General features: G+C 36.4%; 1 protein-coding gene across 2 annotated transcripts in view; it reads right to left on the bottom strand.

Annotated features, from left to right (window-relative positions):
- Nucleotides 1-13,508, bottom strand: part of LOC111159185 (centromere protein I) — a 75,158-nt gene that overhangs the window by 20,402 nt on the left and 41,248 nt on the right. For both annotated transcript variants that reach the window (XM_022521628.1, XM_022521629.1), the window contains exons 15-18: nt 8,839-8,974; nt 7,804-7,928; nt 6,335-6,383; nt 5,987-6,205 (exon numbers count right to left, since the gene is read on the bottom strand). In XM_022521628.1, coding sequence (XP_022377336.1) covers nt 5,987-6,205; nt 6,335-6,383; nt 7,804-7,928; nt 8,839-8,974 — 529 coding nt within the window. The remainder of the gene's footprint in view (nt 1-5,986; nt 6,206-6,334; nt 6,384-7,803; nt 7,929-8,838; nt 8,975-13,508) is intronic.

Genomic DNA, 13,508 nt, shown 5'->3' with positions numbered 1-13,508 from the left:
TACAAAAGACCCTGATTAGTCAAAGTAACTCTGAACAAGAACAAAGCTAGAGAACTCATACTTCGTGATTTCAAAATATATAACAAAGCCGCAGTAATCAAAACAGTATGGTATTATATAAAAACAGACACAAACCAATGGAACAGAATACAGCTCAGAAATTACAAGGGTGCCAAGAATCACAATTGGGATAGTCTTTTCAATAAACGGTGCTGGAAAAGCTGGGTATCCACATGGAAAGAACGAAATTGGACCCTACCTTATACCACTCACAAAAATTAACCTGAAATAAATCAAAGACTTCTATATAAATTATTTTATTAAAATAATTTATTAACATTTTAAATAAATAATATTAATAAATAATTAGTAAATAAATAAATGACTATTTATAAAATATAAAAATTTATAAAATATAAATTTATTATTTATAAAAAATAAAATAAATTTATTAAAATAAATTAAATACTTAAATGTAAGACCTAAAATTGTAAAACTCCTGAAAGAAAATATAGGAAAAGGCTTCTGGACATTGGCCTTGGCAATGATTTCTTGGATAGGACACCAAAAGCACAGACAACAAAAGCAGAAATAGACAAGTGGGGTAACATCAAACTAAAACCTTCTATATAGGAAAAGAAAAAAAAATCAACAAAGTGAAAAATCAGCCATAATGAATGGAAAAGAATTTGCAAACCATATATTTAACAAAGGGTTAATATCTGAAATCCTACAACTCAACAGCCAAAAAAAAAAAAACCCAAATAACCCAATTAAGAAACAGGTAAGGGAACTGAAGAGACATTTCTCCCAAGAAGACATATAAATGGCCAGCAGATACATGAAAAGGTGCCCAATATCACTAATCATCAGGGAAATGCAAAACAAAACCACAATGAGATACCACCTTACACCTGTTAAGATTAATTTTATCAAAAAACAAACAATAACAAGTGTTGGCAAGAATGTAGAAAAGAGGCAACCCTTGTACACTATTAATGGGAATGTAAATTGGTGCCCTGCTATGGAAAACAGTATGGCGATTCCTCAAAAAATTAAAAATAGACCTGCCATATGCTCCAGCAATTCCACTCTTGGGTATACACCCAAAGGAATTGAAATTAGGATCTTGAAGACCTCTCTAAACTGACATCTTCACTACAGCAGTATTCACAATAGCCTAGACAGGGAAGCAACCTAAATATCCATCAACAGATGAATGGATCAAGAAAATGTGATATATACATACAATGGAATACTATGCAGCCTTTCAGAAGAAGGAAATTCTGCCATTTATAATAACATGGATAAACCTGAAGGAAATTATGCTAGGTGAAATAAGCAAAACACAGAAGGACAAATACTACATGATACCACTTACATGTTGAAACTAAAACAATCAAACTCATAGAAGCTAAGAGCAGAATGGTGGTTGCCAGGGGCTGGAGGGGATGGGGACATAGGAAATCATTTTTAAAAAGCACAAGAGACAAAAGAAAAAAATTCATAAATTAAAAGTTCACCAAAATTAAGAACTTCTGTCCTTCAAGAGATCAATGAAAAAATGAAAAGACAACCCACAGAATAGAAAACATTTGTAAATCATGTATCTGAGAAGTAACTTGAAACTAGAATGTAGAAATGACTCTCAATGAGTCAATAACAATAACACAACCTAATTTAAAAATGGGCAAAGGGTCTGAATAGACATTTCTCCAAAGAAAATATATAATGGGCAACAGGCAATAAGCACATAAAAAGACACTGAACATAAACAGCTATCAGGGAAATGAAAACTGAAACCACAATAAGTTACTACATCATACCCTCTAGGATGGCTGGAATAAATAAAAAACAGAGAATAACAAGTGTTGGGAGGATATGGAGAAAATGGAACACTTCCACACTGTTGGTAGGAAAGTAAAATGGTGCAGCTACTTTGGAAAACAGTCTGGAAGTTCCTCCAGTAGTTAAACATAGAGGTACTGTAAAATCCAGCATTTCACCCCTAAGTATATGCCCAAGATAAAGGAAAACATGTTCACACAAAACCTTGTATACAAATCTTTATAGAAGATCAATCATAATAGCCAAAAAGTGGAAATAACCCAGAAGTCCATCAACTGATGGATAAACAAAATGAAGCACATCTGTACTAAAAAGTATTAGTTGGCAATAAAAACAAACCCAGAAGTCCATCAACTGATGGATAAGCAAAATGAAGCACATCTGTACTAAAAAGTATTAGTTGGCAATAAAAACAAATGAAGTACAGATACATGCTATGCCACAGATGCCCCTTGAAAACATTATGCTAAGTGAAAGAAGCCAGTCACAGAATAACATGTATGAGTTCATTTTTATGAATTTTCAGAGTAAGTGAACCTACATAGATATAAAAATAGGTTAATATTTGCCAGGATGGGGGCAGGGAATGAGGAGACAGGGGTGACAGCTAAGGGTTTTAGGGTTTCTTTTTGGGATAATAAAAATATTATAAAATATATTATGATGAAGCACAGCTCTGTGAATACACTTTAGAAGACACTGAACTGTATATTTTAAATGTGTGAATTATAAATTATATTTGAATTGTATCTTAATAAAGCTGTTTTAAAAAGACAAATTTTTAAAAAGTGTCCCTATCTTTTAAAGGTATATAATGAAGCATTTACAGCAAGATTGTATAACCTTTGGTTTTTGCTTCAAAATAATTGTGTGGGGTGAGAGGGTAACACTGGATGGGAGTAGAGACTGAACTGGGCGATGGGTATGTGGGGGTCTATTATACTATTCTCTCTACTTGTGTATGTTTGAAATTTACAACACAAAAGAAATTTGTAAAAAAAAAAAAAAAAAAGGTAAAAAAGACCTAACTCTATGGTAAGGAAAGCCAAAATCTATGGTAAGGCAAGCCAATATCTAGAAGATGAGAACCCAGATGGCTAAACCTAATTCTCAAAGTCACTCTTGGCTTTTGCCAATTTGCCAATGCAGAGGCATCAGCTGCAAAATTGAGCTGCACTTCCACAGCTTCAAAGGGCTAAGGTACCTAAAGTCAAAGCACAGGGTTTGCCAAAATTGTGAACTCTTATAAACAAACCCCCACTTTACACCGCAAACCCAAAAGGCTATACCCTCAAGGTAAGAATTCACCGGAAGTAAATTAGCCTTCTCTCAGGCTGGCAGTCTAATCATCCACGATCCAAGGAACCTTAGGCAGAGAACTTGGATTAGGGTAGTCCCAGACAAACAGAACTCCTAGGTATCTACAGGAAGCAAATTAAAGTTCTCTCTGCAGGAAGATCTCACTCTAATCTTCTGATCCTTTCTACAAATAATATTCCAGGTATCCAGCACATGGCCAAAGATAACCAGACACACAACATGAGGAAGCAGCAGCAGAAAAAGGAGGTAACAGATACACATGAAAACTTCTGGTACTAGAATTATCAGACACAGATTATAAAACAATGCTTACTAAGTTTATTTATTTTTTTAAGGTTTTTATTTATTTATTTGACACAGAAAAAGAGAGAGAGAGAGAGTACAATCAGGGGGAGCTGCAGGCAGAGGGAGAGGGAGAAGCAGGATCCCCACGGAGCAGGGAGCCCAATGCAGGGCTCAATCCCAGGACTCTGGGATCATGACCCAAGCTGAAGGCAGATGCTTAACTGACTGAGCCACCCAGGTGCCCCAAACAATGCTTACTAAGTTTAAAGAAAGGAAACAGTTGATGGGAAAAACAAGAAGCAATAAAAATGGCTACCTAAAGACAAAGAAGAGAAAAGAAGGAGACAAGGATGGAAGCGAGATTTCTATAGTTTAGAATTTGGAATCAGGTAAATGCTTTACATATTCTAGGAATGAAGTTAAATTTTAAAAAGCAACCTCTAAGACATGAAAAGAAATTGAAACCAGGGGCACCTGGGTGGCTTAGTGGGTTAAACCTCTGCCTTCGGCTCAGGTCATGATCTCAGGGTCCTGGGAAGGAGCCCTGCATCGGGCTCTCTGCTCAGCACAGAGCCTGGTTCCCCCTCTCTCTCTGCCTGCCTCTCTGCCTACTTGTGATCTTTGTCAAATAAATAAATAAAATCTTCAAAAAAAAAACAAGAAACTGAAACCAGTATATCTAAATATAGATATTTAGATGCACATGCACATGCACTGTGCAGTATAAGTAGGATTTAGTCCAGAGGCAAAAAGAACTAAAATTATTTCAAATTTCATCCACTAGTCTCATTATTAACAGTAAATACTATTAATTTGAAACAAGTTTTCATATATGATTAATCAGACAAGTTATGAAGGTGAAAAAAGAATATCAGAAAATCACTAAACTCTACAGCTCTGAAATCCCTCTATGTATTTAAAAATGTAATTTTTATTCCAATACTGAAATCAATCAATATGTTTTTGAAGGCCTGTATAATATTTTTTTCACTATCTGGTCCCTGACTACATTTCAAGACCTCATCTCCTATCATGCTACGGGCTAGCCCAGTGGTTTTTCAACCCCTGTTGTATATCAGAATAATTATTTTAAAAAGGAGATTCTGGATGTCACCCTAGAGTTATTAAATCAGAATCAGACTCTCAGGGTGGGAGCAATCAAGGAGGTATACTTTGAAAAAGCACCCTGGATGCTTCTGCTCAGCTAGGGTAAAACCCCTGCTCAAGCCCTATGGTTACTACTTCAGTTCCTCAAACATGACAGGCTCTAAATAGAGGCCAGCAAACCATAGCCCATGGCTCACATCCAACCCAATACCTGTTTCTGTAAATAAACTTTCATTAGCACACAACTCTGTCCATTGTTTACCCACTGTCTATGGCTACTTTCACACTACAGTGGCAAGGCTGAGTAGTCCTGACAGAGACAACATGGTTACAAAACCAAAAATATTTACCATCTAGCCCTGTAACAGAAAAAATCTACTGTCTCCTGCTCTATCTTTGCACTATTCTTCAAATACTTCTCCTGTCTTAACAAGATCATGCTCATCATCAAAGCTCTGATTAGCATCATTTCTCTAAAGCCTGAACTGGGTGAGCATCCCTATACATTTTTTCATCATCCTCTGTACTTTCCCTGTATTACTCATCAGTATTTATTCTACGATGTCTATTTAATGACTACCTCCCCAACTAGACTGTAAGCTCTGTGAGGATAACACCCAGATGTGTCTTACTCACCAGTGCCTGGTTCATTGCATGTACATATACATTGCATGTACATATTAAGCAATTATTCAATGAATATCTCACCCATTCTGTACATTTCTTTTTCATTTTGTTTGATTCCTCAATGTTCCGATCTGTTAAGGGAATTCTGAATCTAGATTCTATCAGTGTATTTGTAATCTCATCCTGTTTTGTCATCCACATGTTTGATAAGCACACCATCTGAATTCCTCAAGTCACTGATAAAGGAATGAAGTAACAAAGATCTAACACTACAGTAAGAAATGAAAATGACTGGGCTGATGATGAAGTCCTGAGAAAACCACACTCCCTCCCTTCCAGAATATTGATATCCATTAGATCAGCAGTCTTTGGTAAAGATTCCAACTCTAATTATAATAGTATCTAGCCTACATTTTCTGTCTTGTCTAGAAGGATTTTTGAGAGCTTCTACTTCTCCACAGCCTTATCTTACCTGGTACCATCTCTACCCACGCAGAACTGAATTAATAATCACTCCCCCAGCTTTCTCACAACTGTACCTTTTCTCATTTCACCTCTCTGTATTATAGTAACATTTACAAGTTTGTCTCTGCCACAAGCCCAAGCTCTTGAGAGGGTAGAAACTTAAATTAACTTTGAATCTCCAGAACCTAGCACAATACCCAAAATCAAACTAACACTTTAAAAGGAATGACTGAACATGTCTTACAATTCAGACAACACTAAATTTATGGCACTTCCTATTTCTGCTATTGTAGTATTCCTATATAAAATCTAACAATCTTTCAAATGTCCTTACCTGTAGCAGAAAGGAAACAGCATAACTCAGTAGAGCAGGGTGATGAACTACATTTAAACTGTTTTTATACTCTGCTATTCCAGCTTTTTCTAAGACTTCAGGGTCAATATATAATCCTTTCTGGAAAGGTTTGGATGTCCACAGACAACCAACCATGGCTGTCAAATAGTGATTAAATTCTTGATAGGTCTTGCTGCTGAAATTGAACTCTGATTTTGTCTATTGGGAAAGAAAAAGAATATTCTCATTATCACCTAGCCTCCCTTTCCTTCTTATTCCCAGATCATATATATCCAAAACTCAATTTTTAAACACTGGTGATTTAACACAGAGCTTTATCATCCATACCTTTTGTACCAACTCATTTTTCTTGGCAGCTGTCAAATTGTTACGATACCTAAAAGGGAGAACAGAATGAAATTCTGAACTTTAAGTGCTTTTGAAATGTAAATATAAACAAAAGTGTACATTTTAAATGTAAATATATGCAGATGTACACGTACACAAATACCCAGCTGTCTAGTTAAGGATGTTATTCTTCTGTGCTACACTCTTCTCAAAGAATAAAAATTAATAGAGACTCAAACATTGAGTTATATATTTAAGATATGCCACTTGACTGCATGTAAATTATACCTGAATAAAAAATAAAAAACAATGAAGAAAATGCTTTTAATGTTTCATTATAAAAAAAATTAAGAGAGACTCAATACCAGAAACTGATGGGGCACCTGGGTAGCTGAGTAGATTAAGCAACTGACTTCTGCTCAGGTCATGATCGCAGGGTCCTGGAATTGAACACTGTCTAGGGCTCCCCACTCGAGGGGGAGTCAGCTTCTCCCTCTCCCTCTGTCCCTCCCTCTCCCTCCATTCATGCTTTTTATGTCTCTCTCTCTCAAATAAATAAATAAAATCTTTTTAAAAAAAGAGCAGTCACTGATTCAAAACATGTTTTCTTAATGTAAAAAAAAGGTACAGTAGAAAGGATAAAGGAGAAACATAAAAATTTTTTCTGGCCTAGGAACTATTACTTAATTAGTTTACAAAATTCTAACCTTGACATATTCCTACAAGTTTTGCCAAAAGGGTCTACAACACTTGTGGACTAAAAAGTGTAATTTAAGCCTATAAATGAAAGAACTAGAGGGGATTACAAATAATACTTAGTTTCATATAATTGGCAATAAAATACTTTCCCCAATCTCCCAAAAAATGTTCGTTTTATCAGAGAAGCTACATAGACCCAAATCAGTTGTCAGTAAATGACTAATTTTTCTTTAAGACACAGCAATGAGAATGAAAAATGCTGATTACACCACTACCATTGCACAAAAAATTCTTCAACTATGAATATTTAATTTTTAAAAATGAGTGTTAGCTGATATACAATGTTACCTTAGTTTCAAGTGTACATCACAGTGATTTGACAAGTCTATACATTATGCTATGCTCACCACTCACTGTAGCTATCACCTGTTACCATACAATGCTATTATAATATCACTGACTATATTCCCTATGCTGTGCCTTTTATTCCCATTAACTATGAATTTTTAAAATCCATATCCCCCACAGTGACACCTCAAAAACACAGTTAAAATATACCCTTTTGGAAGGTCATTACCAAAAGAAAGACATATTTCCTATTTCCATAGCTTCTGGCAGAAAATGGAAATAGTTTTATTGTATTTAATATTTTATTACATCTTATATAAAGTTTATTATAATGTATTTATAAATTATAATTTATTGTACAGTTGAAAAACAAAGATAGAAGTATGACGTGTTCATTTAAAAACACAAGAAATGCTTTGTACCTGTGCATGATATAACATAGCTGATTCAGGATACTGGAATCTAGGCTGAGGAGAGCAGAATAGAAGATCCCCGGAGGAAACAACACCACTAATGGAAGGTTGTAATTTATATATATGTCACACACCTTTTGGAAAGAATGATAACATCAGAATATAGATTATTCCCCAGAACTCCTGAACCAAGTTCACCCAAAGTAGCAATAGAGAATAAGCAATAATAGAACATTAGATTTGGGCCTCACTGATTCATAATATAATTCATAATAGAATATAATTCATAAAATAGGGAGCCATAAGCCTGCTTAAAAATATACCTCATTAAACATCACACTTGCCATAGAGGATTATTTCTACAAGGTCATTACTAAAATATCCCATTTTTTTTCCTGGGAAGAGATCTTTGAATTGGGAAGAAAGAGGAAGGGAGAGCTTCTTTCACCTTAAGTCCCATTAATACTGATTTGTCATATTAGTTAGCTGTCAAGCTAGAAAACAAAGGAGCATACTTCTACATAAATATCTAACACAAAACAATTAGTACAGGGAGGAAGCCAGAAAAACTGGGATTAGTGGGTACTTCTAGGATAATAGTTCTCTCTACATCAAATACTATAAAAAATTGAAGAAGACCAGAATTATAGGTACTATGAGAAATAAGGCAGTTGAAAGGTGGAAGTGGAGAGCTGAAGAAAAAACAGGGTATTTTTGTGTTTTTGGCAGGGGTCTGGGATGTACAATGAATTAGCAAAAAGTGATGCTAGAGACAGACTTCTGTCTAGGGTCTGCATTCTTCCGGGGAATGTCTATTAAAGCAGTACCTGAACTCTTCACGAAAAGCACTTGTTTCTCCACTTTATGAACGTCAGTTATTCAGGTGAGAATATGATCATTAACTTCAAAATAAGTAGCTTATTTTAACTATGCTAATAAGGTCAAAACCCAACTAAGAGTCATACATAAAATTTAAATAATAGAGCAGTAAAGCAGACCACCATCACAAAAATCTAAATAGAAAAAAACTGGGAAGTGTACCACCTTCTCATAGAAATCCAAAATAAAGTGCAGTAAGAAAGTACTGTTGTTTTCCAAGCGCACTGCAGTAATGGACAGCTCCCCCACGTAGTGAATCAGTTCAGACACAGAGTTCATGGATCCACCTAAAGTTGTCTCTCTGAAATAAGAAATCATGACATTCAGATCCATGTTAGCAAATGTTTTCACAATTTCCAAGCTAGAGGTAAATAATACATAGCAAAAAGTTGTTAAGGATTTCAGAAAACAATCAGTGCTCCAATGTATAATTGACTTTTTTTAAAACCACAGTGATCAACCATAAAACTACACAGCCCTCCAGGGAATCATTAAGATCAACTCACAGAACATCTTCAGCAACCATTTTACTAAATACCAGAGAAATAAAGTATTAAGCTCCACAAAGACTTTTGAAAATATTCCCTATGTCCAGGAACCACAGCATTTAGCAAATTAGTTTCTAAGTATACAAATCAAGACCCAGTTTTAGCTGAATTCCTGAGCTGAAATGCTATTAAAAATATTTTCACTTTAACTGGAATTCAATTCAATCTGAAAACTGAATTAGAAAAATTTTTGGCATCTTTCTATCTTCCACTAAAAACCAAATTAGATATGTCATATTCTTCCCAAATCAATGAACTGTGTCTCTTTAAATTATACCTGGGTATAACTGGTTCAATTTATCCATCTACTCACCCCTGTCCTTCAATCCACTGTTGAGTGGAATAGGAAAAGATCTAGAAATGTGATTTCACAGCTTTATCCTCTGATCTAGGTAGCCAACAATGGTTATGCACAAGAAATAAAGAACATCATATAGTCTTAGAGCCAGAGAAATGATGACTCTAACCACTACCCACCACTGTGATAGCTCAGTGCCAGAGTGAGCAGGGAAAGATTAGGAGACCATTCACATAGGTGGGCATCCATATACTCAGCTGGCCATTTGAAAACTATATTTTAACTATGATTTTTGGTAGCACCTGGGAAATGTGTCTAAAATAACTTGAACAATGATGACTGCTCAGAACAGCTTCCTTTGAAGTCTTTCTCCACAGGACACCAGAGGCCATTTTGGATGAAACAATTCCCTATTCAGGATTGTCTCCTACTCTCCCCACCCACAGTAGTACATTTACCATCCTTGGCTCCCACCTACTAAATACTGGTACCACACTCTTCCCATTCACTGTACCAACCAAAAATGCCCAATGAAGGACCACTTCTGAGAATGGTTTCCTACCCTACATAATACGACTACAGTTCACTCCCTTTGACAGTCATGTGGCATATGGTCATATGAGAGGGACATGGCATTACTTCAATATGTCCAAATAAATGAGAACCTAAGAACTATATTATAGATAGCAGCTCTTTCTGCCCACTGGTCCTGTCCCCACACTTTAATAAAACCACCATTTTACACCCAAAAACCCCTGTATTATATAATACCAAATGGTATTATGACATTAAAGTTATCTACATTTATGTCCATTTGTTTAAGAATTTTAGAAAACAAAGCTCCTTTTATTTTTTTAAATATTTTTTTCAAATTTATTTATTTGAGAGAGAATGAGAGAGAGAGAGAAAGCATGAGCAGGGTGAGGGTCAGAGGAAGAAGCAGACTCCCTGTTGAGCGGGGAGACCAATGCAGGACTTGATCCTGGGACTCCTGGATCATAACCCAAGCCAAAGGCAGACGCTCAACTGACTGAACCACCCAAGTGCCTAACAGAGCTCCTTTTAAAATGCCCTCCCATGATGTAATGAGCACCGGGTATTATATAAAGCTGATAAATCTCTGAACTCTACCTCTGAAACTAATTAACACACTATATGTTAATTGAATTTAAATAAAAATAAATAAATAAATGCCCTCCCAAAATTTATGACACTAATTTTAAAAGGCCGCTAGGAATTTTGGAAATAAAGGAATTGTAAAGTTCCTATATCAGGGTGGCTAAAGACTCACATTGTAAATTTCCCAAAGATTATAAACTCAAACATAATCTTCTTAATAGAACTGAGACGTTTGAAGAGGCCAAACATTTAATTTATGATCATGGTTCTCAAACTTTAGCTAACACCAAAATCATGAGAGCATTTGTTAAAACATAGATTACTAAATCCTACCTCCAGAGTTTATTCCAGTAGGTCTAGGTTAAGGCCTGAGACTTTGTATCTCTAACAGTTCCCAGTGATGCTGATGCTACTGGTCCAGGGACCAGACTTTGAGAAGCACAGCCTTACAAGATGCTCTTACCACTCATAATGCTCCATTTCCTTCTAAAAGTAAAAGACATACATAGTATACAGACACACTACAAAAATGAATAGGAAGAACTAAAAACAATTTCCAGGCAACTCCCAAGAAGTTTCTATTCACCATGCTCATTTCAAAGTAAAAGATCACTATAGGGGTAAGAACATATAGAAAAGTAGGAGCTAATCTTGGGGCGCCTGGGTGGCTCAGTGGATTAAAGCCTCTGCCTTCGGCTCAGATCATGATCCCAGGGTCTTGGGATCGAGTCCCGCATCGGGCTCTCTGCTCAGCGGGGAGGCCTGCTTCCTCCTCTCTCTGCCTGCCTCTCTGCCTACTTGTGATCTCTCTCTGTCAAATAAATAAATAAATAAAAATCTTTAAAAAAAAAAAAAGTAGGAGCTAATCTAACCAAGCTAACCACTAACTACATGCAACTGAAGCTGAAGGATCCTTATACTTTGTATAAGGAAGATTACGTAAGATTATGTATAAATAAGATTAAGTAAGATTATGACTGATAATATAGGGAATTTGAATGTTGATTAGATATTTAAAGATATTAAGAATTATTTATTTTTTATACATCAGAGAAAGACAAATACCATATGATGTCACTTATATGTGGAAAAACGAATAAAGAAACAAAAAAACGGAACAGACTCAAATACAGAGAACTAATGGCTGCCAGAAGAGATGGAGGTGGTGGGGATGGGGGAGACAAAAGAGGTGAAGGAGATTAAAAGGTATAATAACTTCTAGTTATAAAATAAGTCACAGGGTTGAAAAGAACAGCAGAGGGAATATAGTCAATAATATAGCAATAACTTTGGTGACAGATGGCAACTACACTTATCATGGTTAGTACTGTATAGTATATAGAATTGTCAAATCACCATGTTGTACACTAATATAATATTGCATGTCAATTGTATTTCAATTAAAAATGTTTTTAGGTGGGCGCCTGGGTGGCTCAGTGGGTTAAGCCTCTGCCTTCGGCTCAGGTCATGATCTCAGGGTCCTGGGATCGAGTCCAGCATCGGGCTCTCTGCTCAGCAGGAAGCCTGCATCTCCCTCTCTCTCTGCCTGACTCTCTGCTTAATAAATAAATAAAATCTTTTAAAAAAATGTTTTTAGGGCACCTGGATGGCTCAGTTGGTTAAGTGTCTGACTTCAACTCGGATCGTGATCCTAGGGTCCTGGGATCAAGCCCCATATCGGGCTCCCTGCTTGGCAGGGAGTCTTCTTCTCCCTCTTCCTCTGCTTCTCCCCCTGCTTGTGCTCTTGCTCATTCTCTCTCACTCAAATAAATAAATAAATAAAATCTTTTTAAAAATTAGAACGTTTTTAAATGATGATAAAATAAACGATTAATTCTTTTGGTGTTATACTGGTTATCATTTTTCAACAGCTGAAATGATGTCTGGGTTTTGCTTTTCGCTTAAGAAAATCTAGAACAGGGCACCTGGGGGGTTTAGTTGTTAAGCAGCTGCCTTCAGCTCAGGTCATGATCCCAGAGTCCTGGGATCGAGTCCCATATCAGGCTTCCAGCTCCATGGGGAGTCTGCTTCTCCCTCTGACCTTCTCCCCTCTCATGCTCCCTCTCTCTCTCTCTCTCTCTCTCTCAAATAAATAAAATCTTAAAAAAAGATTTAAGAAAATCTAGAACAATGAATCTTAAAACACTACGTCAAAAACTAATGATGTATGGTGACTAACATAACACAATAAAAAAAGATATACTGCAAAAAAAAAAAGAAAGGAAGAAAGAAAGAAAATCTGGAACAGAGGAAGAAGAAAGTGAGGAGTGTTAGAAATTTTTAAAAAATTAGGGGTGCCTGGGTGGCTCAGTCAGTTAAGCATCTGATTTCAGCTCAGGTCATAATCTCGGGGTCCTGGGATCAGGACCCGTGTCAGGCTCCCTGCTCAGCAGAGAGTCTGGTTGGCCCTCCCCCAGCTTGTGTGTGTGTGCATTCTCTCACTCTCTCTCAAATAAATAAATATATAAAATCTTTAAAAAAATTAATCATGACCTGGTAACTGTTGAAGTTGGATGATGCACATATAGGGGTAATACTGTATCATTTTCTATACTTTTTTAAAAAAGATTTTATTTGGGGGCACCTGGGTGGCTCAGTTGGTTAAGTGTCTGCCTTCCACTCAGGTCATGATCCCAGGGTCCTGGAATCAAGTCCCACTTTGGGCTCCCTGCTAGGTGGGAAGTCTGCTTTTCCCTCTCACCACCCCCCTCCCCCCGCTTACTCTCTCTCGTTCTCACAAAAATAAATAAAATCCTTTAAAAAATAAAATAAAAGATGTATTTATTTTAGAAAGGGGGGAGGGGCAGAGAGGGAGGAGGAGCAGAGAGGGAGAGAGGCAGGGGGAGGGGCAGAGAAGGAAAGAATCCCAC

Source organism: Enhydra lutris, unplaced genomic scaffold (genome assembly GCF_002288905.1).
Source record: "Enhydra lutris kenyoni isolate GAN:26980312 unplaced genomic scaffold, ASM228890v2 scaffoldscaffold67, whole genome shotgun sequence".
Taxonomy (NCBI): Eukaryota; Metazoa; Chordata; class Mammalia; order Carnivora; family Mustelidae; genus Enhydra; species Enhydra lutris.
Note: the sequence above shows the minus strand (reverse complement) of the source record. Positions and strands in the feature narration are given on the sequence as shown.